Source organism: Misgurnus anguillicaudatus, chromosome 2 (assembly GCF_027580225.2).
Source record: "Misgurnus anguillicaudatus chromosome 2, ASM2758022v2, whole genome shotgun sequence".
Lineage (NCBI taxonomy): Eukaryota > Metazoa > Chordata > Actinopteri > Cypriniformes > Cobitidae > Misgurnus > Misgurnus anguillicaudatus.
Genome location: NC_073338.2, coordinates 41,656,902 through 41,684,544, shown reverse-complemented (window position 1 = coordinate 41,684,544; position 27,643 = coordinate 41,656,902). Strand labels below are relative to the sequence as shown.

Below are 27,643 nucleotides of genomic sequence, written 5' to 3'. Positions count from 1 at the left end.
GAGTAAGGGGGCCTTTAATATTGATGTGGACAATGTGGGGCCTTAAAGTCACAGAGAACTGGAAGTCACAATCGATTTCCGTATGAGGAAAGTAGGGGGTGCGGCTTGTGTTTTCCACTACGAATTGATTGGACATAGAAAAGTATGCATTTCATTTAGAAATGGAACTCGCAGCAGACTGACAGTTGGGGGGCAGAGTTAACGGATGCTCCGCCCAAGCTGTCTAACTGACGTCATCAGAGAAGGATCAGAAAGTACATTTTTAGATTTAATTCAAATTTATGAGGGCACGTGCATTTATAAAAAACAATGACCCACATGTATAAATTGTTTATAATGAACACAGATATTCCGTTAAAAAATAAAAATTGTCAGTTTTGATTTCATGGTGGGAAAAAAGTTGGGATCCACAGGTTTATATGTCTAATGACATCACATATAAATGACATTGACTGTTCCAGGAGTCTGCCTAATCAAATTATATTTAAGTTGCATGTTGGGTGTAACAGCGTCTTTTTTGCCCTCTTGTAGGAAGAGGAGGCACGAAGATTAGAGGAGGAGATTCGCATAAAGAGTTTATCTCGCGATCCAATACCACCAGACGTTATCCCACCAGAAGACGTCCCATCTGAGTGTGGCCCTATAGCAGAGAATTCATTGGTGGAGGAGGTGCTTGACGCTGTGTTTGAGAACGAGACGAACCAGGCAACCCAGGTGGAGGAGATCTTACGTCTAGAACGTGAAATAGAAGGTCTCCGGCGACAAAAAGAGGCTCAGGAGCAGAGCCTGACTGCGCAGTCGCTGCAGCGTCTGCAGTGGCTGCGCGATCAGGAGCTGCGCAGACTGGAGGAAGAAGCTTGCAAGGCCGCGCAGCAGTTCCTCACCTCGCTGAACTTTGACGAGATCGATGAGTGTGTCCGCAACATAGAGAGCTCGCTGGTGGGGCCGGGCGGCTCACCACAGGGAGGAAGCAGAGGTGAGGAAGAGGAAGAGGTGGACGAAGGGCTTGGCGTGGAGGAGGATGGATTTAAAGACTCTCCGAACCCCAGCGAGCACGGTCACTCGGATGGCCAGCGCACTAGCGGTATCCGCACCAGCGACGATTCATCAGAGGAGGATCCTTACGCCAACGATCGCATGCCCCCACCTCCTCCCCCGCTCAACATAGCCTTTTACGGTCCACCTTCTAGTGGCTCCGGCTATTCTCACATGGTGCAGGAAGAGGAGGCGGAGCTAATCCCACCTGATGAAGACTCTGATTATGATGCAGATGATTATGATGGTGAAGGTGGGCTTATCATGCGACCTCCCAGCCTTCCTCCCCACAACGACCCCTGGTCACGTGACCAACGCGGCTCCTTTGCAACCAGCACCAGTGTTAGTTCAGGGGCGTATCGCTTTAGCTCAGAAGGGCAACAATCTTCAGTGAGTTTCAAACACTTTAAAAAAATTTAAAACACACACATACTTATGCATTTGTTGTAATTGTTGACTTTGTGTCCTGATCTCTTTTAGTTTGAAGACAGTGAAGATGATTTCGATCGGTTTGACACCGATGATGAATCTTACCGGCGTGATTCTGTCTATAGCTGTGTTACTCTCCCCTACTTCCACAGTTTCCTTTATATTAAAGGTAAAAAACCCTTCAACTAATTTCTCAGTGCTTTTTTGATTTATTTGTTATTAATTTGTGCCGTTTATTTGGGCAACCATCACTATTAACTCTTTCCAGAGTTATTTAATCAATTAAGAGAAAACGCTTCCATGCCAATGAAGAGTTTTTACGACAATGCATATTTCCGCTGTTATTCACTAGATGGCGCTCTTACCCAACTTATAAAACACTGAAGCATCCACTGATCCAAAAACAGTAAAAACTCTGTGTATGTTTTGATCATCGTTCTGCCCCTGATTTCTAACAAAAGTTTTTTTTACAAAAATGCAATTATCTCAGCTTTTTGCTCAAAATTTAGCCATATTTGAGAGGTGATAAAAGAGAACACATTTTTTTTGTTGTTGTTTTATATATTGTATTTTTACATTTTTAAAGAAAAGAAATCTGGAAGGCATTCAACTTGTGAAAGTCATAAAAATGCTGGCGCGCAACTAAAAAAAACCCCGCTGACTGTAAAAAGAGTTAATATTGCTCATTTAAACATAAAATATGCATAATTTTCATAACTACCAGTGATGCACGGGTCAATGTATAAACAACCCACACCCGACTGACGTTTTCAACTAACCCGCCTGCAACTCAGACCGCACAAATATATATATACATATATTTCACCCGACCCGCTTCCTGGCCCGCTTTTTTTTAAGTAGTAATTGTTTAAAATAGTTAATTGGCATCTTTATTTCAAGCGACCCAACCGACCGCTACCCGATTATCATTAAAAATATTTTTGTATGACTCGTAACCAGTGTTGGGGAAAGTTACTTTTAAAAGTAATGCGTTACAATATTATGTTACTTCCAAAAAAAGTAACTAATTGCATTATTTAGTTACTTTTCATGGCAAGTAATGCTTACATTACTTTTTAGTTACTTTTGCATTACTCTTTCAGGCCTTGCATGTGTTTTTATAGTTCTGCATTCAGAATTTGAATGGTTCATTACAAAAATGTCAGAAAAAAAGTTTCTGACTCAAACTGTTCCCACACAGGCGTGCACGCATAGAGTGCAATATTCTATGTGACTACATTCAGTTTAATTTAGTACATAATTTTTTTAATCAAATGAATTAAAATGAAAAGTAACTTCCATTACTTTTTTAAAAAAGTAACTCAAATATTAATGTGTACATATAAAAAGTAATGCGTAATATTATTACGTAATGCACATTACTTGTAATGCATAACCCCCAACATTTCTCGTGACCGCAGGCACCCACTCATTTTGGATTAACCCGCGCATCACTGATAACTACGTTTGGACATAGAAAATGACACTTCACGGGCAGCAGATTAAAAAATTTTAGCATGAAGTGAAAGACATTTTTCAGAATACTTTGTACATGTTGCTTCAAAGTCACTTGTACATTAAAGGTGGCCTGTTGAACTCCTGGAAACGTCGCTGGTGTGTGTTAAAGGATGAAACCTTTCTGTGGTTCCGGAGCAGACAGGAGGCTCTCAAACAGGGCTGGTTGATGAAGAAGGGCGGGGGCTCATCCACTCTCTCACGACGCAACTGGAGACGCCGCTGGTTCGTCCTGCGACAGAGCAAACTCATTTACTATGAGAATGACACAGAGGAGAGGATGAAAGGCATGCTGGACATGCACGAAGCCAAGTAAGATCTTTGCAAGTGATAAAACTCTCGCTTAAAGGCGGGATGCATGATCTCTGAAAGTCAATGTTGACATTTGAAATCACCTAAACAAACACGCACCTACCCCAATAGAATCCCAGGCAACAATGTCTGTTAGTAAACACGCCCTTTACTGTTGATTGGCTGCAAGTGTGTTTTGGTAGTCGGCTCCATAGATATGTATATAAAGGCTAGATGGCTCAAGGCGGAGTCCCTAACGGCATCACCTGGCGGCCATCTTGCGACGGGGCGCTGGCTCACTCGTGGCGTTGAGTTTAATGGTGCAGGTGCTTTTAAATGACCATAACTTGCTCAATTTTCTACCGATTTTCAAACGGTTTGGGTTTTTACAAACGTTATTAACGTGGCTATAATTCTGGATGCTTTAACATGTTTCATGAATTTATTTTTTATTTTTAGTATAGGTATGCAGTGTCATAGGTACATCTTTGACGTTTATAACAAACCAAACCGTTTGAAAATCGGTAAAAAATTAAGCAAGTTATGGTCATTTAAAAATACCTGCATCATTAAAACTCAATGCTACGAGTGAGCGAGCGCCCTGTCGTAAGATGGCCGCCAAAATGCGGACGTTGCACTCAATTGGCCAGCAGCGCGGACGAGCCATCTAGCCTTTATATACATATCTATGGTCGGCTCGACTCTCTTTTCCAAAGTGTTTTTCAAAAATCATGCACCCCGCCTTTAACTCCTTATTCTATTTCGTTTATTAATCTATCACATTGTGTTTTTATGTTTGTCTCTCTTTCTTTCTCTCTCGTTGTGGTTCTAGAGAGATTATTGATGTAACAGGGAAAGAAAACGGGCTAGACATCGTAATGCCGTCGAGAACATACCACCTCATCGCAGAAACAGCAGAGGATGCCAGGTGAGTGTTTCATTGCACATTTGACGCTTAGTACTGATGGATAAAATTGCTAAATGGATCCGTCTCTGTTTGATGTGCAGTCATTGGTTCAGCGTGTTGAGTCAGGTGCACACGTCTACAGAACAGGAAATACGAGAGATGCACGACGAACAAGCGAATCCTCAAAACGCTGTCGTAAGTTACATATGCACATCTGTACATACGCAGACTTACAGTAAGAGCTTGATGCGTAAAATGATGATGCAAACTGTGTGTTTCTCTTAGGGCACGTTGGACGTGGGGATGATTGACTCTGTGTGTGCATCTGATAACCCAGAAAGGTAAGGGACCTTTGGGCACAAGCATATAAAGAGGACATTGTTATTGTTATGATGGTACATCTGATCCAATGAGATGCATGTATTATACTTTGTATGTTCAGATCTTCAGTTAACATAATATTGATTCTGCAATTGCTGTACAAAATACAAAATGTTTTCTGACGTTTTCTCGTCTCTCCAGGCCAAACTCATTTGTGATAATCACAGCACATCGGGTGTTACAGTGCATGGCTGAATCAGCGGAGGAAATGCATCACTGGATCACGCTCCTCCAGCGCACCAAAGGAGACACACGTGTACAGGGTCAAGAGTTCATTGTCAGGGGTAAGAGGTCAAAAGCTACGCTCAGATTTCATTAGTTTAGCTTATTTGTCTTACCTGGATTGGTAACAAAGCTAAGCAGGTAGAAACAGACAAATAAGATATAAAATAAATACAGAAAGAAAGACATAAATAAACATGCAAACATCCCGATATCTCTTAAATGCAACCTCCATTGATGTCATTTCTGGGGCCCATTGCAACAGCTGGACGTAAACAAGTTGGGTGTAAGCGCTACGTCTGGCTTTGTGAAAAATATCTACACTTGTTGCACCATCTGAAACTACAACAAGGCGCAGCTACGCTTAACATAGATTTGTGTATGCGTTTAACGGCAGTGATAGTTGAGACATAATTTGTGCAACAAGCCCGTGGTGATCCAATTCACACTCGTTGTGTGAATCTGAAATGGAGTTAAACTGGATTAGTAGAACACAATTTGTATTTAAACACAATTTTCATTTTCGAGTGAACTGTTCCGTTAAAGGAATAGTCTACTCATTTTCAATAACAAAATATGTTATTACCCTAACTAAGAATTGCTGACACATCCCTCCACCATCCGTGCGCGCGCACGCAAGCGCTGGAGCGCGCCGCGACGCCTCGACAGCATTTAGCTTAGCCCCATTCATTCAATGGTACCATTTAGAGATAAAGTTAGAAGTGACCAAACACATCAACCTTTTTCCTATTTAAGACGAGTAGTTATACGAGCAAGTTTGGTGGTGCAAAATAAAACGTAGCGCTTTTCTAAGCGGATTTAAAAGAGGAACTATAATTTACGGCGTAATAGCACTTTTGGGGGTACTTTGACTCGGCGCGGTAACACCCTCCCTCTCCCATTATGAGAGGGAGAAGGGGAGCGGACTTTTCAGGCGAGTCGAAGTACTCCATAAAATATAGTTCCTCTTTTGAATCCGCTTGGAAAGGCGCTACGTTTTGTTTTGTGCCACCAAACTTGCTCGTGTGACTGCTCGTCTTGGATGGGAAGAACGTTGATGTGTTTGGTCGCTTCTGGCTTTGTCTCTGATTGGTACCATTGAGTGAATGGGGCTAAGCTAAATGCTATCGAAGTGTCGCAGCGCGCTCCAGCGCTTACGTGCACGCACACAGATGATAGAGGGATGTATCAACAATTCTTAGTTAAAGTTATAACATATTTTAATATTGAAAATCAGTAGACTATTCCTTTAACATACTTTCTTAAATGCGTTTTTAAAGGTCCAGTGTGTAGATTTTTAGCGGCATCTAGCGGTAAGATTGTGAACTGCAATGGCTCAGTCCACAGCTCACCCCTCCCTTTTGAAACGCATAGTAAAGCTAGACATAGGACAAACATGTCGTCGTCTAAGAAAACGTAATGACAAAACGCGTTCTGTAGAGCAGTTTGTCCGTTTAGGGCTACTGTAGAAACATGATGCCGACTTCCATGTAAGGTGACCTGTGGTGTATGTAGATAAAAACGGCTAATTCTAAGCTAATAAAAACAATACAGTTCATTATGTAAGGTCTGTATACAGCACTGATAATATAGTTGTGTATATTAAATTACTTTTCTCTCAAAACATCCTTCTAAAAGTTACACAATGCACCTTGAAGTATGCGATTGTCTCATTCGCTTCTTCTGGATTTCAGGTTGGCTATATAAAGAGATTCGCGGCAGCAGTCGTGGGAATCTTAAACTGAAGAAGCGTTGGTTTGTGCTGACTCATAATTCTGTGGATTATTATAAAAGCTCGGAGAGAAACGCCCTGAAATTGGGCTCTCTGGTGCTTAATAGCCTCTGTTCTGTGATCGTCCCTGACGAGAGCGTCTTCAAAGAGACCGGTTAGCACACAACCCACAAACACACACATGCATGATTCAAACTATACCAGTAAATTCACAAGCAACTTTCTCTTAAACTCTGTCTGGTGTTTGCTGTGTCCGTCTAGGCTACTGGAATGTGAGCGTCTTTGGCCGCAAACATTCATACAGGTTGTACTCGAAGCTGCAGACAGAGGCTAGTCGATGGGCCGGTGCTGTACAGACCGTCATCGACAGCAAACCACTCATTGATACACACACACAGCAACTTGTACTGGACATCAAGGTAATTCTCACATATGTATATACACACTAATGGTCAAAAATGTAGGGTCACTCATCCTTTATATGTTGATGTAATTATGTGACTTTTATTGTGACTAAAAGATATTTTGGCATGATAATATTAATAATAATATTTTTGGCATCAATTAGAATTTGTAGAAATAACCTTAAGAAACTTCTTAAAGGGATAGTTCACAAAAAAAATGAAAATTCTGTCAATATTTACTCACCCTTATGTTGTTACAGACCTGTAAAAATGTATTTGCTCATGTGAACGTAAAGGAAGATATTTGTAATGAAACACATTTGACTTCCATAGTAGGAAAAACTAAGTCAGTGGTGCTCAGAAACTGTTTGGTTACAACATTGCTCAAAATATCTTCTTGTGTTCAGCAAAACACACAAAAAATGTACTGTATACAGGTTTATAACAACATGAGGGTGAGTAAATGGTGACAGAATTTACATTTTGGGTGAACTATCTCTTTAAGATCTCATCCTTAAGTTCACATATTTGGCTGCTTTTTCGTCATAATTTGGTCCATTACATATATCAATTTATTTTTGCTTTGTAATGAAAGAAATATGTTGGCACAGTATTCTCTATATATCTATTTTCAGACATATGCTTTAGATCTGTGACCCTAAACTTGAAACTTCATTGTATCTGCTTGTTAAAGGATTAGTACATTTTCTAAAAAAAAATCCAGATAATTTACTCACCACCATGTCATCCAAAATGTTAATGTCTTTCTTTGTTTAGTTAAGAAGAAATTACGTTTTTTGAGGAAAACATTCCAGGATTTTTCTCATTTTAATGGACTTTAATGGACCCCAACACTTAACATTTTTTATGCAGTTTAAATTGCAGAATCAAAGGACTCTAAATGATCTCAAATGAGGGATAATGGTCTTATCTAGCGAAACGATTGTCATGTTTGACAAGAATAATAAAAAATCTGCACTTTTAAACCCCAACCTCTCGTCTTCCTCGGGCTGTGTGACAAGCCAGCGCGACCTCACGTAATTGCGTAGTGACATAGAAAGGTCACGTGTTACATATATGAAACTCACATTAATTATTATCATTCGACATACAACAACGTCTGAACGGTCCTCTTTCTCCACACTTGTAAACACTGGGGTGAAGTTTCGCATACTTCCTCCGTGACCTCTTGACGTGATGAAGTATTACGTGAGGTTGCGCTGGTGCATCACAGGACCGGAGGAAGACGAGAAGTTGTGGTTTAAAAGTGCATTTTTTTTCTTGCCGAAAATGACAATCATTTCACTAGATAAGACCCTTAAGCATCGTTTGAGATCGTTTAGAGTCCTTTGAAAACTGCAATTTTAAACTGCATTAAACCTGTTAAGTGTTGGGATCCATTAAAGTCCATTAAAATGAGAAAAATCCTGGAAAGTTTTCCTCAAAAATTGTAATTTCTTCTTAACTGAACAAAGAAAGACGTCAACATTTTGGATGACATGGTGGTGAGTAAATGATCTGGATTTTTTTAAGAAAATGGACTAATCCTTTAAATCATGCTGTAAGGAATACTGTTTCCAGGTCCAAGCCTCCACTCATTTCAATAGAGGATATTATATTAACAGTCGTTTATGAGCACTAAAATTTAAGTGAAATATTTATGAACCTACGTTGTACAGACTCACAGAATCACAGACAGCAATAATATTAATATTTTGTAAAAAAAAATGTTTTTTTTTTTGGCGTAATGCCATTTGATATCGGTTGGACCTGGAAGTGCTGCGTGACGTCAGACTTAACAAGCGGATATATAAGGGCACCTATTATGGCCTTTTTACAAGATTTAACATAAGTCTCAGTTGTGCCCAAAATGTGTCTGTGATCATTTATTATAGCATGTCCAAAATACCCGTTTGGGTGGCAGCAAAAAATGTGCTGTTTAAATGTCTGTACCTTTAAATGCAAATGAGCTACTGCTCCTCACTTCCTTACAAACAGACAGTGAGCACTTTCAGTTAAAATAGATCTGATTATAATGAAGGACTGTACATGGGTGAGGCTTTATCAATGTGAATTCACATTAATAAGAGAATCAAAACGACATGTTTAATGAGACTGCTTTGGTTTAATGTGGATTAGAAAAACAAGGAGCGGGTGGATTTTTTTCATCGTAGAGTGGTTGTGTACACACACTGCCAACACACATTATGTCCAAACACCTGGATTTTGCGTAACAGGTGCCCTTTAAAATCTCTCTCTGTAATTGTGTGTGTGCTTCCAGGAGAACTGTTTGAATTCAGAGGTGGTAGAGCAAATCTATAAGAGGAACCCAATACTCCGTTACACACACCACCCTTTACATACAGCACTGCTACCCTTACCTTATGGAGACGCCCAGCACAGCTGTAAGTAACTTATATACATATACATACATACATAAATCTTACATAACATTTTGTAACACACACCATACACAAGCACTCTGCCACAACCAAGCCTTCATATTCACCGTTTTCGTTTGTGTTTTAAAGCCGATAAAGGGAGAAGCTATGGCACCTTGCAGGCCGAGGCCCTGAAGCTCTTCGGTGTTCTTCATCAGCTGGAAAACGAGGCCAATCCCATTCCTCACATCCAAAATCTTCTCCAGACTGTTCATGACCTGCGACCCCTCAGAGATGAACTCTTCTGTCAGCTCATCAAACAGACGTCACATCCTCCCAAACCTGCTGGAACCGCCCACATCAGTGGCTGGCGAATCATAGCATGCATGTGCTGCACATTTAGCCCCGCCTCCAGAAGCATACTTAAATACCTGAAATTTCATCTGAAGAGGTGAGTAAAGCTACATTCATACGTCAGCGTTAATGCTTTAATGTCGTCATAGTGACGACAACAACCAATCACAGTGGACCGCAACATATGCTCCTCTGTTCTCTAGTCTTGCATAAACATAATTCACTAGTAGGTTATTTGCATAAGGCCATCTGATTGGCCTGTGTGTGCGCTTAAAAAGTTGAGAAATTTTTGACTTCTGCCTTGAGCAACGGCATTGACGCAATTCACAATTCAACTATTTAAAGTAAATGAGAAGCATTAACGCTGACACCCCATGTACCATAAGTGTCTGTATGCATGACCTTTTAAAGTATTTAGTAAGGTCAACATAAAAATCTAAATAAGATAAGCTAGAGAAACTGAAATAAAGAGAGAGATGAAATATTTAGTGTATACTACACAGTATATACCCTTCATCGCCTACAGTACTACCTTTTAAATAGTGGAAACACTACATGCCCTACCTTTTGGTCACATGACCACATTGCATTGTGGGATATGGTGTCCTACACATGAGCTTTGCACATTTTGACCAATGAGAGGATGAATCACTTGTAGTATTGAGAGATGACCATTGATTTTTCTCTTCAGGACACGAGAGCTTTACCCGGGCACAGAGATGGACCGCTACGCACTGTATTCCCAAGATGCTTTAAGACACGTGCGAGGACGAGAGTATGTCCCTTCACAGGAGGAGCTGAGGGCCATTCTCAGCAGACAGGAAATGACATCGACTGTGTACTGCCATGGTGGAGGGTCCTGCAAAATCACCATTAACTCACACACAACTGCAGGCGAGGTACAAACATGTAAACACCAACAACATGCATCTAAATGTGTGCTTCAGACCAAGGTTAATGTTTGTGTATCCGTCGTTTTTCAGGTCGTGGAGAAGCTGCTGAAAGGTCTCTCCATGGAGGACTGTAAGAACATGTTTGCTCTGTTTGAACATAATGACACCATAGACAGAGCCATAGAAAGCAAGACTGTGGTGGCCGACGTCCTTGCCAAGTTTGAGAAGTGAGTCTCACATAAAGTAACTACACAAAAAACGGTAACACTTTACTTGAAGGGGTGTGCATAAGACTGACATGACACCTTCATAATCATGACGTGACACCTGTAATAACCATAAAGGAGCTTTTATGCACATTTATGACAACTGTCATTAAGTTTCATTTGTTCAGTTATGTAATTTTTTTATGTCTTTGTTAGGACAACTTGACATAAACCAATACATCATAACTTGTCATAAACATGACATAGCAGAATAATGATCAAACTTAAGAAACTACCTTGCTTTATAGATTAACATTACATTAAACTGACATTTAAATGTCAATAAGTGTTAATACAAGTGTCAAATAGTTTTATAACAGCATCATGAATATTTTTCTTGACCTCAACTACAGTGGTACAAATTGAACTTGTCATTAAAATATCAATAAGTGTTAATACTCTGTCAAATAATTTTAAATACCTTAACAAAATGCAAAAAAAACCCATTTAATTAATTAACTCATTCCCCGCCATTGACGAGTTATCTCGTCAATTATGAGTTAATATTTAACTAATAATTATGCGTTTCTGGACGAATTTCAAAGTGAAAGTGTAATACCGCTTTTATCCACTGAAAACCGAATTTATCAAAAACGGAAGTTAAAAAGAAGTAATGATTTATTTTAACTGCCTTTATGTTTGATAGTCATTCTGAGTCTGATATCTAACATAAATTCCTTTACAAAAAGCAATTTTTTAAGCTTTTTCCTCAAAATGTTGTATTTTTGAAGAGAAATATCCATATTTCAGTGGTTAAATTAAGTGGAAAAAGTAAATATATAATGAAACGTTTTTTCAAAGGGTGTGTTCTTTAATTTGATATAATTTGTATGTTTATATATTTATAGAAGATAATTTTTCCTGCAAGGAATTTTGTGAAACTTTTGTTAAAATCACAAAAATGCAGGTGGGCAACTTTTCTCAAAAAGGCTGGCGGTGAATGAGTTAATTTAATGTAATGAACTGTTTTTGTAGCGATATGGATCCAACGCTGCATGGCTTAACCCATTATTGTACTGTTATCATTAAATTTTAGGTGAATAATTTTCCAAATGCAATAAAATATAATTTTATCAATTATTATTATTATTATTATTATTATTATTATTATTAATATTATTATTATTATTATTGGATTTTTTATTTTATTTCTTAAACACCTGGAGGGAACCTAAAAAAATATATTATGAACTAAAGAATATTCATGACACTGTTATAAAACTATATGACAGAGTATTAACACTTAATTACATTTTAATGACAAATGATATTTGTATCACTGTAGTTGAGGTCAAGAAAAATATTCATGATGCTGTTTTAAAACTATATTACAGAGTATTAACACTTAATGACAATATGTATCACTGGTAAAAAGTGGTCAGTTATGATGTATTGATTAATGTCAAGTTGTCCTAACAAAGACATCTCAAACAGTTTCATCCTTGCATTAAAAATGACACAACTAAACGAATAACACTTAATGACAGTTGCCATAAATGTGCACAAAATCTCCCTCATGTCCATGGCACGTGTCATGTCAATCTTATGAACACCCCTCCAAGTATAGTGCTACCAAAAATACTTTTTTATAGGGTTCATTTTGCAATAATATTCGGCAGCGACTGACCAATAAGCATTCAGTTGCACTGTGTATTAACCCTACATAGTCTATAACCTGTTTGGTTTCCTCTTTCTTTCAGGTTGACAAATAAAGGAGAGGAAGGAGAGGGTTGGAAGTTTTATTTTAAACTTTTCTGCTTCTCTGAACCCGAAAGTGTTCCTACAGATAGTGTGGAGTTTGCCTTCATGTTTGAGCAGGTATGAATAAAAGTATTTTCTTAAATCTATGTCTTGTTTTCCACTGCAAATATTTAAGGACCATGCATAAATAAGATATGTTCGAACTAAAAATATTTAAGATTAGATCATCTTTTTAAGATTTGAAAGCTAAGATATTACCCCTAAATATCTTTATAGCTATCCAGAGTTTGATATCTGTACACATTTAATCTCTCCTCGTCTCTTTAAGGCTCATGAAGCTGTCATAAAAGGTCAATATCCTGCTCCAGAAGAGACGCTGCAGTTCCTGGCCGCTCTCCGTTTGCAGTATCTATTAGGAGATTACACAACCCAGAATGCCTTGCCTGAGTTGGAGCAGGTGTTCCCCATGGCCCGTCTGCGCGCTCGAGTACAGCAGTCCGCCCGTAGCTTCGCATCCGGAAACGGCAGCGCTAGCACACCATCCACGGAAAGAAAGAGGAGTAGTTTCCTGGAAGGCACGCTGAGGCGGAGCTTCCGAGGGTCACTGGGGCGACAGCGCCAAGTGGAGGGGCCTGCAGCCATAGAGGCGTGGCTACAAGATGAAAAGGCGGGGTTAACAAGTTGTTTGGTGGAGAAATGGCGCAAACTGCAGGGTATGGAACAGGAGCAAGCCATGACGAAATATATGGGTCTTATCAAGGAATGGCAGGGGTATGGCTCCACCCTCTTTAACGCCGAGGTGAGGATAAACATAGACATAAACACAAACACGCTTTATCAGTCAAAAGCTGAATGATAAATTAAATGGTTTTCTTTTTATTCAGTGTGCAGATGGTGCGTATCCAGGAGAGCTCTGGTTAGGCGTGAGCCGTAAGGGCGTGTGCGTGTACAAGCGCGGAGAGGCGTGGCCTCTGGAGCTGTTTTCTTACGAGGCTATCCTGTCCTTTGGTGCACCGCAGCCTAACATCTACAAAATCAGTGTGGAGGGGCGCGAGCTGCTCTTTAACACCAACATGGTACGCTCATTAAAAGTTGAAAGGAAAAGCACCATTTGTAAATGTCCTTTATTTCAACGCATCATTATAAAAGCTTAAATAATCATGTTTCTCTTGTTCTTATCTGTTTGTTTTTGTGTGTAGGTAATGGACATCGCAAAGCTCATGAAGGCTTACATCAGTCTAATAGTGAAGAAACGTTTCAGCACTTGTCAGTCCATCAGCAGCCACGGCAGCAACTGGTGATCCCTGACCTTTAACCTCACCAGTCACCACCAGTATATTTTTTACACACATGCAAACACCGTATGTACATGTGCCTTTATACATACATAAGCTAACAGGACAGATGTAATTACAAAATGCATGATCCATTTATGCAAAAGAATCACATACTGTATAAACCAAAGACAATATCAAAACCGTATCATGTCCCATTGCGTACAGCCTGAGCCCCGTATGTTGCCTTAATATTCCTGATTTGTTTAGAGTCCAGTCACATTTCTTTGGAATTCTGCGGGCAGAAATTCCAGTAATAAATAACCAGTGCCTTAAAAAAAAATCTTTACATCCTATAAGTGCCCTATAAAAGTCTATGTGACAGTGATTATGTGCAATGTTTATATTAGTTGTTATATATTTCTGTATTTCTGGAGCTGTATATTTTATAGACCTTTCTGTGTACTTTGATAACGCTATTGGAATTATGCTTTTTCTGGTCCTATTATTTTTGTACTTTGAGCGTATAAAAAACGAAAACAACAGGAATATCTTTCCCATTTTGTATCTTTACTGTGTATTAGTTTTTAGGCAATAAATGTAACAAAATTCAAAAGGCTTTTACATTCATTAAAATGTACATCCAGAACTGCTCCAATATAAAAGCATCTCTGTTTAACATCTCAGGGCCATGTGAATGAACTATTTTTTTTTTTTTTTTTTTTTGGGCGATGCTAATTGGCTAGCACCAAATAATGTATGCTGGTCAAGTATTCCAGCATCTTGTGAATCCAAATTACAAATCGTAATGATGATTGTTGGGAGTGGACGTTGTTGGGTGGTTTATGGGTTATCCAAGCATAAAACCTGCTTTTAATAATAGACCCAGTATGAATAAGCCTTCACATGCATTGATTTTGGGAAAAGATTTACACATTAGAAATGGAGCTGTGCTTACTACATTCCTGTCACTCATTGATAGCATTCAAATTAACCAAACGTTTTCATAAATGAACATGCAAGGGCAGATGAACACACGTAAAATGGTGACAGATGTCATTTTTAGCAGCAGGAGTGATTCCTTATAAACTTGATCTTTCAGGATGTGCTTATAAATATTTATCTACTTTATTTTTTGCTCATAATACTTTTATTGTATATTTATATGCATTAAAGTAGCTTCCACCAGGCCCAGTGTTTGGCATGTTAAAGGGATACTCAGACCAAAAATCAAAACCACCCCCTGATTCACCCACCCTCAGGCAAGCCAAGACACACATGTCCATCATCCTTCAGACGAACACATTTGGAGTTTTTTAGTAAATGTCCTTGCTTTTCCAAGCCCTACAACGGCAGGAAAACAGGGATCAGGGAACAACCTCCGACCAAAAACCCAAAAAAGTGCAGAAGTAAGGGTGCACTCGTATTATTCAAACCATGACTCAGAACGATTGTCCCCCTTCCCTACTTCCCCAGAAGCACGCACTCACACTGTATTTTTATCGATCTGAGCCGGGGCGCGCTTTCGTCATTATGCTGCGTTCAGACCAACCGCGGTGGAGGCGTCAAGCGCGAGTGATTTCAATGTTAAGTCAATGTGAAGACGCGTTGTCGCGCGTCTGGAGGTCTCGCAGCGCGAATAAGGCGTTTGGCGCGGCGCACTAGACCCAATTCCACCTCATTCGCGCGTCTAGTTCGCGCGAATGAATTTTGGCGGAAAAACGCGCTGCGTTAACCAATCAGGAGCTTGCTCTAGTAGTGACGTGATTACAGAAAGCCTCGCCCATGACACGAATTTCCGCGTGAATGTCTCAATGACTTGAATTTCACGCGCGGCTTTCACGCGCGAATGAAGCGAGTAAACTCAAAATGTTCAAGCGGCAAACTAGACGCGGTAGACGCAATTTAACGCCTCAAACACGGCTGGTTGTGAACCCACGGTTAGGATGCAATTGTTTTGAACAAAGCAGGAAGTAAAGCGCTCTTTTAACACTGGAACCCATCGTAATGTTAAGTCGTAATGTTTTTTATTCAGAGTTGTTTGGTGCGCAATGACACACAGCCCTCTCACATGTCTATCATATTGCTTAGTTGATCTGCACTGCAAAAAAATGACTTTCTTACTTAGTATTTTTGTCTTGTTTTCGGTAGAAATATCTAAAAATTCTTAAATCAAGATGTATTTTCTTGATGAGCAAAATGGCCTAAGAAAATTTGTCTAGTTTTTAGACAAAAAATATACAATTTAAGTAAATTTGTGCTTAAAACAAGCAAAAATATCTGCCAATGGGGTGAGAAAATTTTACTTGAATTAAGTGTTTAAGAAAAACGAAATCTTATTTCACAATTTTTTTTCTCACCCCATTGGCAGATAATTTTGCTTGTTTTAAGAAAAATTTCACTTAAATTGTATATTATTTGCCTTAAAACTAGAATTATTTTCTTAGGTCATTTTGCTCATCAATAAAAAGCATCTTAATTTAAGAATTTTTAGATATTTCTACTGAAAACAAGACAAAAATACTAAGTAAGAAAGTCATTTTTTGCAGTGTGTCGCATGTGCAGCGTAGACGTTCACGTAACCCTGCGCGAATCATAAGGTTTTAACGAAGGCAGATGAAGGTAAGTGGTCGCGCGATTGACGTCTCTCCTTTTGAAACACGCTCTGGCGTGATTGTGCTCACACTATAGCCTTTCGCGCCCCAGCCCAAGTGAACCGTGCTCCAGCCCACTCCTGCAAGTAACCAAACCACACCCGGGCGCGGTACAGAGCGATCACACTAGTCAAACGAACTAGGCTTTCAGGGTCAAACGCGCCCGAGCGCGGTTTTGTTTGGATAGTGTGAGTACACCCTAATCCACACGGCTCCAGTGGGTTAATAAAGGTCCTCTGCGAGAAATCGACTCAATCCTGCAAAAAATTATCCATATTTCAAACTTTATAAACTATAGTGACTATCCTTAGTAACGACGCCATCTTGGAGTTTTAGCTTAGGGAGCGTTTACTGCCATGGGTACGTCGTGAATCACGTGAGTCCAAGATGGCGTCGTTACCAGAAGCTAGTTGTTATAATTTAAAATATAGATATCTTTCCTACAACATCGCACCGATCACCCGCAGAAGACCTCCATTAACCCTGTGTGGATTACCTTTGTGAAGGATGGATGCACTTTTTTGGGCTTCAAAGTCAGAAGTTGTTCGCTGATCACTGTTTTCTACCGTTATAAGCTTGGAAAATCAAGGACATTTAAAGGTCATGTTCTTTCCCATTTTTTAAACCCTAGTTAGTGTGTAATGTTGCTATAATAGCATTAATAATACCTGTAAAATGATAAAGCTCAAAGTTGACTGCCAGGCGATATATTTTCTTTAACAGCGAACGGCCAGTTTGGACTACAGCCCTCTACTTCCTGCATTAATGACGTCACTAGAACAGTTTTTTACTAGACTCCGCCCACAGGAATACATCAGTCGCCAGCTAAGCTAACGGCAAGCTAAACTAATTGCTATCGAATCACAATTACACAACAAGCTACACAATCAGAACTCGTTACGTATTCCTGAAGGAGGGACTTCATAGAACAAGGAAGACATCAGACCGTTTTTAGGACAGTGAAAACAGCGCTATAGAGATTTTACACGTGAAACATGAACACACGTTATATTGTGCACTGTAAACACAATCAAAGCTTCAAAACCACAGAAAGAAAGGGACCTTTAATAATAAAAAATAAAATGTCCTCGTCTGAAAGACAGTGGACGCACGCATCTCAGATTGATGGAGGGTGAGCAAATCATGGGTTAATTTTGATATTTGGCTGTAGTATCGCTTTAAGGGCACAATGGCTCCTTCTTATTACGATTTTAGGATGTATAGCCTTTGCTTAACTATCACAGTTTTGTAAGCACTATCAGTTGACCATCAATGCTATTACTTATTGAATTTAAATAAGCCTAGACTAATAATCCAGTTTGTTTGTAATACACGCAACATGAGATGTCAGTGCTGGGATGCTAGAGAAATCTAGGGAATGCATAAGATCTATTTTGATGGTACAGAAAATGCTCGGTCTGTTTGAACTCAAGCACATGAACAGCAATAATGAAAAACCCAAACATTCATTTGTCAAACAACAAGAGCAGTATTATTTTGCAGATGCTACATGTACGTGTGTTTGTGCCGAGTGCTTCGTAGGCTGACGCAGAATTGTTGACAGAACTTCCTCCAGTATTCAATACAGCATAATACGACTCGGTATTCGACTCAGTTTGTGCATCTTCTAAAGTGCTTTTCAAGTAAGGCTCCTCCCAACACCGAGGCTCCTCCCATCTGCCAGCCACGCCCACCTCAGGGCAGTGCAAGGAGAGTGGATTGGTCCCTGAATGAGTTTCTTTGAGGTCAGACTGACGTGACCCTAACAACAAGCTCGCCTGAGCCTTGCTCCTGCGGGGAGGGGTCAGAGGTCACGTTCAGGCACATGGAGAAGATATGAAGGGGGCATCGAGGCGACGACTCCAGTCGGGTGGTGTGCGGGTGCGCGACTGTGTGCGTGTTCGTGAGAGGCAGCCACAGGTTGCGATGTGGGCCGTGCGCGTTGTCCAGGTCACGACTTTTATCGTAGTTCTGAACGTCCCAGAGAAGATTGACCGCTCGCCAACGCATCAGCACGTTGTAGACAGCACCACCTTCATGAACAATCAGACCTGCAACACACAAGCCAAGCATTTGTGTAAAGTTTTACATCAAATTAGGACCTTTTAAAGTTTTAACACGGGTATTTGTTTCTCACCGATGCATACTAGGTCCATGACGGCATACATGCCGTAGCAGATTTGAAACAAGATGTCACTGCGTTGCCATAACGCTTGCGGGCTCAGTGCTGACCACAGCAGCCATGACACGCTAGCCAACAAGAAGATGCCACCAAGAAACACTGCAATGACCTGAACCTTTTCCACCAGCGTCATAGTCACAGACTGCCACTGTTAAAACACACAAACATATAAATCTCATGTTTTCCCGCTCAATGCGAAGTTCCTTACAACATGTATGTAGCCCGTCATGTGTGTGCTTCGTAATTTCAATATATGTGTTATGCGCGTGGAGTGATCCTGTGTGCATCACGTGTCTTGTCAAAATAAGTGCCTGCTGCAGACGCGTCTAAAGGGTTTATGATAAGAGACGCTCGCGTTTGCCAGTTTAGTGTTAAGGGAGTGTCTTGCGTGTATTTTGAGCGTCTCTTTTATCATAAACGATTTTGACGCGTGTGCAGCAGGCACTTATTTTGACAAAACACGTGATGCACATGGTTCACATGACGCAACAAACACATAATTTGAAAACACGAGCAACACACATGACTCCCCAAACACATATTTTGAATTTAAGCCCCTCGGATGAGCAGTCACGAGCCGCCACTGGCTAAACATAATGTACAGTACAACAATGTTATAATTTAAAGGCGGAGTCCACAATGTTTGAAAGCCAATGTTGATATTTGAAATCACCCAAACAAACACGCCCCTACCCCAATAGAATCTGGACCTTCTGTTGATAGACCCGCCCCACACATACGCAACCCGGCAAGGATGTCAGTTAGTAGACACGCTCCTTACTGCTGATTGGCTATAAGTGTGTTTTGGTAGTCGGCCCGTCTCCTTTTCCAAAGCATTTTTCAAACATTGTGGACTCCGCCTTTAAAGGGTTGCTGTTTGCATTAAAAAATAATACCTGTCACAATTTGAATTAGATGTAATAACGAATGTAATACAAAAGATTAATAATAATATTCTGATACTGGTGGATGGATTTAGAGTGCATGTGTGTTCACCTGTTGTGGTGGTTTGATATGTATAGGCAGGATGTTGAATCTGTAATTGCAAAGTTCACAGCTCCAAGAACCCTTCTCACTGATCCACTTGAGCAGACAGTGCTGATGGGCGTGCCGAACGGTACCAGCACACCGACACGGGCTCAGCAGCTCCCCCTGCATCCAAAAACAACACACACAGCTTTGACTGACACAAAAACGTGCAGCTTTTTCATTGATGTCATTTCAATTGAAACAGAAAGACAGGGTGGGGCTTATAAAGTGTCTCCTCCCCCTTTAAAGCAGCCAGTAGCATTTGGTTTTCCTCAAAGTTTGGAATTTTTTATTGCATTTCCATACAGTCATGGATGACACCATATAAGTGAAATGATAGCAAATAAAAAGTATAAAGTTGGAAAGAAAGGCAACCCTTAAAGGTGGGGTGCATGATCTCTGAAAGACAATTTTGATATTTGAAATCACCTAAATAAACACGCCCCTACCCCAATAGAATCTGTTGATTGGCTACAAGTGTGTTTGGTAGTCACCTGACTCCCTTTTCCAAAGTGTTTTTCAAAAATCACACACCCCGCCTTTAAAGGGATAGTTCACCCAAAAATGATTCTGTCATCATTTCTCATCCTCATGCTGCTCCAAATCCTCATGACCTTTTTATTTAATAACACAAAAGAAGACATTTTGATAAATGATGGTAAGCTGATTTTAATCATTGACTTCCCTAGTAGGAAAACAAATATTATGGAAGTATTGTGATTAAATGATGCAGAAGATATTTTGATAAATGATGGCAAGCACACAGCTAATCCCACCCACTGAATTTAATCATATTTTCCTACTATGAAAGTCAACGGCTACAATGAGCTGTGTGCTTACCATCATTTATCAAAATATCTTCTTTTGTGTTCATCAGCAGAAAAAAATCATACAGGTTTAGAAGAACATGAGGATGAGGAAATGATGACAAAATTTTCATTTTTGGGTGAACTATCCCCTTAAAACAAGAGAAAAAATACAGAGGTAATGAAGCAATTTATGTAACACTTATCACAGTATTATACAGATTCACAAATTTGACACTTTTTTAATGTTAATCTTCTTAAGTGTTATAAATAAATACTTACGGTCATCACTGCCTGAAATCTTGTTTTTTATTAGAAAACATATAAACATCATTACAGAAAACAGACATCAAAGACAAAAACTACAGAAATGTTGAAGAAAAAAATAAATCACAACACACCAAAAACACACTCAAAGTATTTTACAATTTCAATAGATTTACATTTTTCACAACTTTTAAGAGACTAAAAGAGTAAGTTGGTTTGAGAAAACATGTAAAGCTGGAGATTTTAATAATTCGGGAATAAAACATTTGCCAAACAGGATGATGAAATGGACCAAATTGTAAAATATTTTATCATCCTTCTCAAAGTAACAAATAATTTCTTTCACATTCAACTAATTTTAGCTATCAAAACACAGCCTGGAATCTGATGAGGAGCTGACGTGCAGAATGACGTCATCAAAATTATTGATCGGTATTAGCAACAGACTGTCAGTTTTGAATGCTTATATATCTCTTTTAAATGCAAATGTTGTCAATGTTTTGGAGCACAGCAGTTTAATGATTTCCTGAAAACTAATATATTCACATTAAAAGCAAAAAAAAAACTTTTTTAAAAAACGGGGTATTTAAAGACAGACTGCTAACAAGCATGACTATGCGACTGTGTGATTATATTGTGGAAAACACTAACAAAAATTATGATTTATGAATTGTGGAAGAGATGCTGATGGGAAGTGAGAGACTTGAAGCGTTAACAAGAAGCAGACGTTCAAAACTCAGTCTGTCTTTTAATGATGAATAGAGGTCGAATGTGAATAATGACAGAGATTAAACTTTGTGTTAGTGAAAGGAAAATTATTGATCAGTGGATTCATGAATAATTTCAGAAACATTCTCATTTAGATCTATAATGAGTCGGAGAACACAGTGAAACACACACACACACACACACACACACATATACAAGCACACACACACAAGGCGTCTTGAGGAAGCACATTAGCTGCAGGAAGTGAAAACCATTAGAGATGAAACAAGCAGCAGGTATTATAATGGATATGACGTCTTACCAACACACACGCGCACGCACAGACTGCCCACATCAGTCTGTTTAAATCATTATGTTTGTAGGAATAATATAATATAACCTATTTTAAGATTTACACGTATATTCCCCTACAGCTCTAATATATTAATGAACTGATGTGACCACTCTCTTCTAAAAAAAAAATAACGATGGAGTGCATCTATGGATAAAAGCGTCAGTCAAATATATAAATGTAAATGCATTTTGTGTTCAGTTCTTCGCCGTGGTGCTGAAATTGTAGATGCATTTTTTTAATATATATATAAAATCGAGCTCATTCTGTCGCAAATAACGTGTTGAGGAGGGCCAATCACGTAGGACACGCTCGTGCGTGAAATCTGAGATGAAGTGCAATGGAATGGAGCACAGGACAACAACAGTTTAAGTATTTAACCTGTCACAGCCAAATACATTTACGCATTTGTCAGACGCTTTCATCCAAAGTGACTTCTATACATTATTTCATCACTATGCGTTCCCTGGGAATCGAACCAACAACCTTTGCGCTCCAAACGCAATTGTGTATGCAATTCAAGATTGAATCGACTTTACCTGCTCGGCTCCTTGAAAGCAGATCCGACACCCTGGTGTCGGAACGCAGCTCTCGTTGCTGCAGCTGGAGCCCACGGTCTCCGTTTTCCCTGCTCTATTCCCCGCATCCTGACCGGCCGCTCCGTGCACCTCTGCGCGCGCACCATCCTCGCTCTCGATCTCTGCGATCGGATCAACCGCTGCAGGTGTTTGAGCTCCGACGGCGCCCGACTGCGGGTCATCCTCGCCGTCACACCCCGGTACCGACCGGACCTGAAACTGCTCGGTAACAGTGACCGTGGCGCCTCCCGGTGGCTCATCCACCGTCTGCACGTGCGGCGGACCAGCCTCTGCGTGCACATCCATGAATGACGGCACAAATATCAGAATGAAATAGCAAAATCTGGATTTTCGGCTCTTGCTGATGTCCTACAGCCCTTAAACCCTCCGCTGAGACGCAGGTTGTGTCGTTTGGCCATAGATGTGCGCCTCAAACCGCGTGCGTTTTTGGACAGGCTGCTGAGGAAAACTGCAGATGTCCGGGCTGCGTCGCGTGTTGTGCTCGGTGTCTCGTTGGCTGAAAGCAGCTTCTCCCCGGAAGACACATTTCCATCCGGGCGCGGTGCTGGAACACCGAGCAGTCGAGATACGAAGCGCGCATAACCACACAGTCTCCCTTCACAAAAGCATGAAACGCGCCTGTTAGTTCTGCTCTAGGATGCGAATGTGTGCGTGTTGCACGGTGAGCAAAGGTGGGTGACGAGGCTGTTTCTGACGGGCAAGTCGTTAGGGTAACTGGTCTGTGATGGACCATCCTTTAGCCTCCCGCCCCAGAGCCAAGCATTCGCTGTGTCCTGCAAAGATTTACCATGGTAACCATAGTAACTAATAAACTAATTGTGGACGCTCATGGTATAGGCAAATATAATAGGAGAGTCAAAGCTGTCTTCAAAAAATATGGAACATAAAATGACAGAAAGAACATGATTGCTCGGTCTTAATGTTGCGTGTTTCTGTAGCTCAGTTGGTAGAGCATTTGTGGCTAATGAAGTAGCGCAAAGGTCATGGGTTCGAAGCCAGGGAACACATAATTATAACAACAGAGAATTATTGAAATACATACACCATCTAAAGCACAATTCATATTTTATATGGTAGCTGGTTTGTCGGTTTGAAGTTTATTTATTGCATTGCTTTATGTTGTACAGTGTTTATAGAAAATGATTAAGAAAATGCTCTTTCATTTATTAGTCATATTAGATATATTAAAGAAAATTATCTATTATAGTTTTTCTCAGTCACTTTGGAGAGTGTCTCAAATCATTTTATGTGCATTTCTCAGAACAATGCATACAAACAGCACAACATCATGGATTACAGCATAACACCTGTCAAAGTCTTTAGTTATCTCTCAAAAGTACATTTTTACATCAGTAAACATGTCAGTCCTATCAAAATGATAAGTCATTGTTCATGAACAAGAAACATTTGGCCATGTTGTCAATATAGCAAGAGTACAAAATTATTTGTGTCAGTATTTTCTAATGTGATCTATATGACTACAGTTTTGATAATGATGATTGTAAATAAACAAGGCGGAACCTTTTCAGTTTCAACAGTATGAAGTTACACATTACACTCTTAGAAGACAATGAACCTTTAGAGTTAAAAAAAGAACCCAGAAGTTCAAATATGAACTTGTAGTAATTATAAAGGTTCAAAGTTGAACTTACAGGTTCTATGAATATCCCTTGGTTATTTGGACAGTTCTTTTTAGAACCTTTGTTGTGGCCAAAGGGTTCATTTTAGAACTGACCTTTTGTGAAGGTTCCTTTATGAACCTTTTCTCAAATGGAGTCAGACTGTTAAGATTTTATATTTGTATAGACTAATAATAATAATAATAATATCCTTAATTAACATTAACAAACATTAACAAAGAGAGAGTGTGTGTGTGTGTTTGTGCGTGTGTGTGCGTGCGCGTGTGTGGGGTTGCGTGCGCGTGTGTGTGCAGTATGTACAATGCATAGATATAACCTAAGCTTCATTTGGGTCTGTTCAAATGAACTGAATAGATGGTTTGCGACAGGTACCTATATACACACTAAAAGCATCTCCAAGTGTCATTCAGAACTTATTTAATGCATGCATAATAAAATAAATAAGATACAGTGCTGGCCAGAACATAATCTTTTAACAACGGCCACATCCAATGAAACAATATGTTTAGCTGGCAGCAACGTTGTTAGTCAATGAAACCGAGACCTATCAGCACCATGACGTAATTAATGTTCACGACATAATTCCAGCAGCTGCAGTCGCGCATACACGCGCAAGATTCACGCGCAAAAACCGTTACAACCGTTGCAGCGCGAGCACGGGGACTGAGAGGAACAGCGCACCTATCTGAGGTAAAGCCTAACAATTTTACTATTCACTTTATAAAAAATTTAAGATAACATTAACGTTATGTATGTTAATATTAAAGCGTGGGCTGCATATTTTGAGTGTTTTTGAAGAACATATCTAAGACCGGATGTCTGGAAATAATGGGAATCTTCAGATATGAATCACAAACGTGATGTAACCTATTTTTGATATAGTAATGTAAATACATTATTAATAGTATATAAATGTATATTTATCTTTGCAAATGAACTTTTATGTGATATCATTCTCCTCTAAACTGCAATTATTTTTCTAGGGACTGAAACAAATATGAGCACAGAAGTTATTCAATGGACTACTCAAGATGTGACTGGTTGACTGGAAAAAGTTTCCACAAATGTATCCTAATTTCCTAATTATTTCAAGGTTGATCTCACAGGAATGCCTACTCTTTTTAACTGTGTCATATGCAGCAAACAAACATTTTCTATAAACAGACATATTGGCCTTTATCACCAAAATAGCCCAAAATTTGAAATCACACGTGGATTAAATAGTTGTGGTAAAATAAACAAAATCTTCAGTTCCTATAGATTAGGTTAAAATGTATGTTTGCTGCAATATATAATTCACCATGCAATTTTGTTAAAATTATCATCTTCTACTCCTTGTTTTAGAGAATGAAATTGATGGGGATACGTTAATTAACCTAACTGAGAATATGAGATAAATGTTTTCCTAAAATAAAGGATCAAGTTATATTCATTAGACTACACAGAAACAAATAAAGACTGAAATGCCTACCAAGACTACACACATCAGTCATGAGTAAGTGTTTTACATCGAATTACTTTATTACTACACTATAAAAAATATGCAGCATTTTTGTCGAATTAACATATATATTTTTGTTACTTTAACTTAAAAAATATAATACACTTTAATATAAAATTAATTGTATAAGTTATGTCAACTTTTCATCGAATGCTCCAGGCAAGTATTACATGTTCATCAAATACTTCTGCCTCAGGCTATTTAGAAACAACAGTTTGTTGACAGAATCCATTAAGAGTCTGATAAAAAAAAACGCTAATTTACAAGAAAGCATGTACAAGGCGCACTTAGAGGGTTTTGCATCTGAACTTATATATCTTCCATTTTCAGGTGTCCAACAAGTTACCAATTAAACAAGATGTGATTATCCCTTGTCACCAAATACCAGTTCTTGAGAGACTGGTAAGAGAATGGAACCACAAGATTTCATCAAAAGTCCAACAGATAACCAGTGCAGAGGTAAAGCATGTCAGACAAAGTGACACCTTAATGGACAATTATAATTTTAAAATGCTTTGTGTTTTTTATTTTATAAAACTGAGGAAAACCAAGACATGTACAGCATAGAAAGAGGTAATTGTCACAACCAGACTGATCTTCAGGATTCAGTAAAAGCAGCAGTAGCGGCTCGTGACTGCTCATCCGAGGGGCGCTAATTCCAAATAGGTGTTCGGAGTGTCATGTGTGTTGCTTGCGTTTTCAAAATATGTGTTGGTTGCGTCATGTGAACCATGTGCATCAAGTGTTTTGTCAAAGTAAGTGCCTGCTGCACACGCGTCAAAACCATTTATGATAAAAGAGATGCTCACGTTCACAAAATACACACAAGACACTCCCTTAACAGTAAACTCTGATTACGCATGAGATTATGCGAGTATCTGGCAAACGCGAGTGTCTCTTTATCATAAACCCTTTAGACACGTTTGGAGAAGGCACTTATTTTGACAAGACACGTGATGCACACAGTATATCTCATAGCGCAGAACACATATTTTGAAAAAAGGAACCACACACATCACGGGCTACATGTTGTGACGAACTTCGCATTGAGCGCTCTCAAAAAAAGAAGTCACCGGCCGCCACTGAAAATCAGTAAAGTTAATAATGCATACATTTGTGGAAAGTCTGAACAGGGGAAGATGATTACAGCATTGGGGTGCACTTTGAAAAAGTGAAAACAAGAATGCTTGAAAAAACACCAAATATTAAACTTTTTAGAGGACTGCATGGCATAGACAATGACTGAGAGGACTAAATCCCTATCCAACCCTTAAAATCCCTTCAGTTGTGAGTAGAATATTGTTCAAATTTAAAAAGCAAAAAAATAAATATTGTATCTGTTAATATTTTCATTATATTGGATTCTAACAGCTTGCATTTGAGGTCCAAAGCATACTTGACACAGACATTGAAAGAAACATGCTGAAGAATCTAGGCCTGGTGGCACAGAAAGTGATTAATGAGTGCCACAGAAGACAGGTTGGAGTGGATATCTGTAGCGAACTGGATGAAGCAAAACAAACCTACATTGATGTGGCACACAGAGGTAATGTAACATGTTAAACTAAGAATAACAATAAACAATGAAACTATATGTCAGATGCAATTTCATAATTTTTATTAAAGGTCTCTCAATGGCTGCTGCTGCTACCATGTTGCTTCCATTTCTTTTCAAGGAGAGCCCAAGATTCCTTTATGTCATTAATCAGGTGAGCGTATGTGGCTAAGTTTATCTTTTAAGAGTTTAAATCTATATTAATCCTTTTTCAAGCCTATCTTTTAATATCAACTTTAATATCAATCCGGTATTGCATTGTGACCAGTGGCGGCTGGTGACTTCTCTTCCGAGTGGCGTTAATTAATAATATGTGTTCGGAGTGTCATGTGTGTTGCTTGTTATGTCAAAATATGTGTTCAGCCCGTCATGTAAACCCTGTGCATTATGCGTCTTGTCAAAATAAGTGCCTGCTGCACATGCATCGAAATGATATGATAAAAAAGACACATTCAATACTCGCAAGACACTAACTTAAAAGTGCAGTGTGTACATTTTAGCAGCATCTAGTGATGATGTTGTGAATTACAACCAACAGCTCAGTCCACTGCTCACCCCTCACTTT

The 27,643-nt window shown here is 39.3% G+C and overlaps 2 protein-coding genes and 1 long non-coding RNA gene across 7 annotated transcripts in view; 2 read left to right on the top strand and 1 right to left on the bottom strand.

Moving 5' to 3' along the window:
• Window positions 1-14,464, top strand: part of myo10 (myosin X) — a 60,836-nt gene extending 46,372 nt beyond the window's left edge. Inside the window, exons 25-41 of the mRNA XM_073855463.1 lie at window positions 532-1,425; window positions 1,516-1,633; window positions 3,048-3,291; window positions 4,103-4,198; window positions 4,279-4,372; window positions 4,463-4,518; window positions 4,700-4,842; window positions 6,475-6,666; window positions 6,774-6,931; window positions 9,198-9,321; window positions 9,448-9,748; window positions 10,343-10,550; window positions 10,635-10,771; window positions 12,511-12,628; window positions 12,840-13,310; window positions 13,396-13,587; window positions 13,711-14,464. Of these exons, the coding sequence (XP_073711564.1) occupies window positions 532-1,425; window positions 1,516-1,633; window positions 3,048-3,291; window positions 4,103-4,198; window positions 4,279-4,372; window positions 4,463-4,518; window positions 4,700-4,842; window positions 6,475-6,666; window positions 6,774-6,931; window positions 9,198-9,321; window positions 9,448-9,748; window positions 10,343-10,550; window positions 10,635-10,771; window positions 12,511-12,628; window positions 12,840-13,310; window positions 13,396-13,587; window positions 13,711-13,812 (3,648 nt within the window). The 3' untranslated portion in view covers window positions 13,813-14,464. The remainder of the gene's footprint in view (window positions 1-531; window positions 1,426-1,515; window positions 1,634-3,047; window positions 3,292-4,102; window positions 4,199-4,278; window positions 4,373-4,462; window positions 4,519-4,699; window positions 4,843-6,474; window positions 6,667-6,773; window positions 6,932-9,197; window positions 9,322-9,447; window positions 9,749-10,342; window positions 10,551-10,634; window positions 10,772-12,510; window positions 12,629-12,839; window positions 13,311-13,395; window positions 13,588-13,710) is intronic.
• Window positions 14,465-17,425: 2,961 nt separating this feature from the next.
• marchf11 (membrane-associated ring finger (C3HC4) 11) lies at window positions 17,426-23,121 on the bottom strand. Its single transcript, XM_055203259.2, has 4 exons — window positions 22,323-23,121; window positions 19,618-19,773; window positions 18,577-18,769; window positions 17,426-18,490 (listed from the first exon to the last, which is right to left on the bottom strand). Exons 1-4 carry the CDS (start codon window positions 22,665-22,667, stop codon window positions 18,186-18,188), a joined length of 999 nt encoding a protein of 332 aa, XP_055059234.1. The 5' UTR covers window positions 22,668-23,121; the 3' UTR covers window positions 17,426-18,185.
• A 1,428-nt stretch (window positions 23,122-24,549) lies between these two features.
• LOC129452220 (uncharacterized) lies at window positions 24,550-27,277 on the top strand. 5 transcript variants are annotated; one of them, XR_012371166.1, is made up of 8 exons: window positions 24,550-24,712; window positions 24,790-24,884; window positions 25,006-25,115; window positions 25,367-25,517; window positions 25,854-26,096; window positions 26,648-26,810; window positions 26,895-27,069; window positions 27,150-27,277. It is a non-coding gene; the product is annotated as an uncharacterized lncRNA (long non-coding RNA). The 5 variants fall into 5 exon arrangements; XR_012371168.1 differs by lacking the exon at window positions 24,790-24,884 and having other exon boundaries at window positions 25,006-25,088; window positions 27,150-27,276; XR_012371167.1 differs by lacking the exon at window positions 24,790-24,884 and having other exon boundaries at window positions 27,150-27,276.
• The last annotated feature ends 366 nt before the right edge of the window (window positions 27,278-27,643 follow it).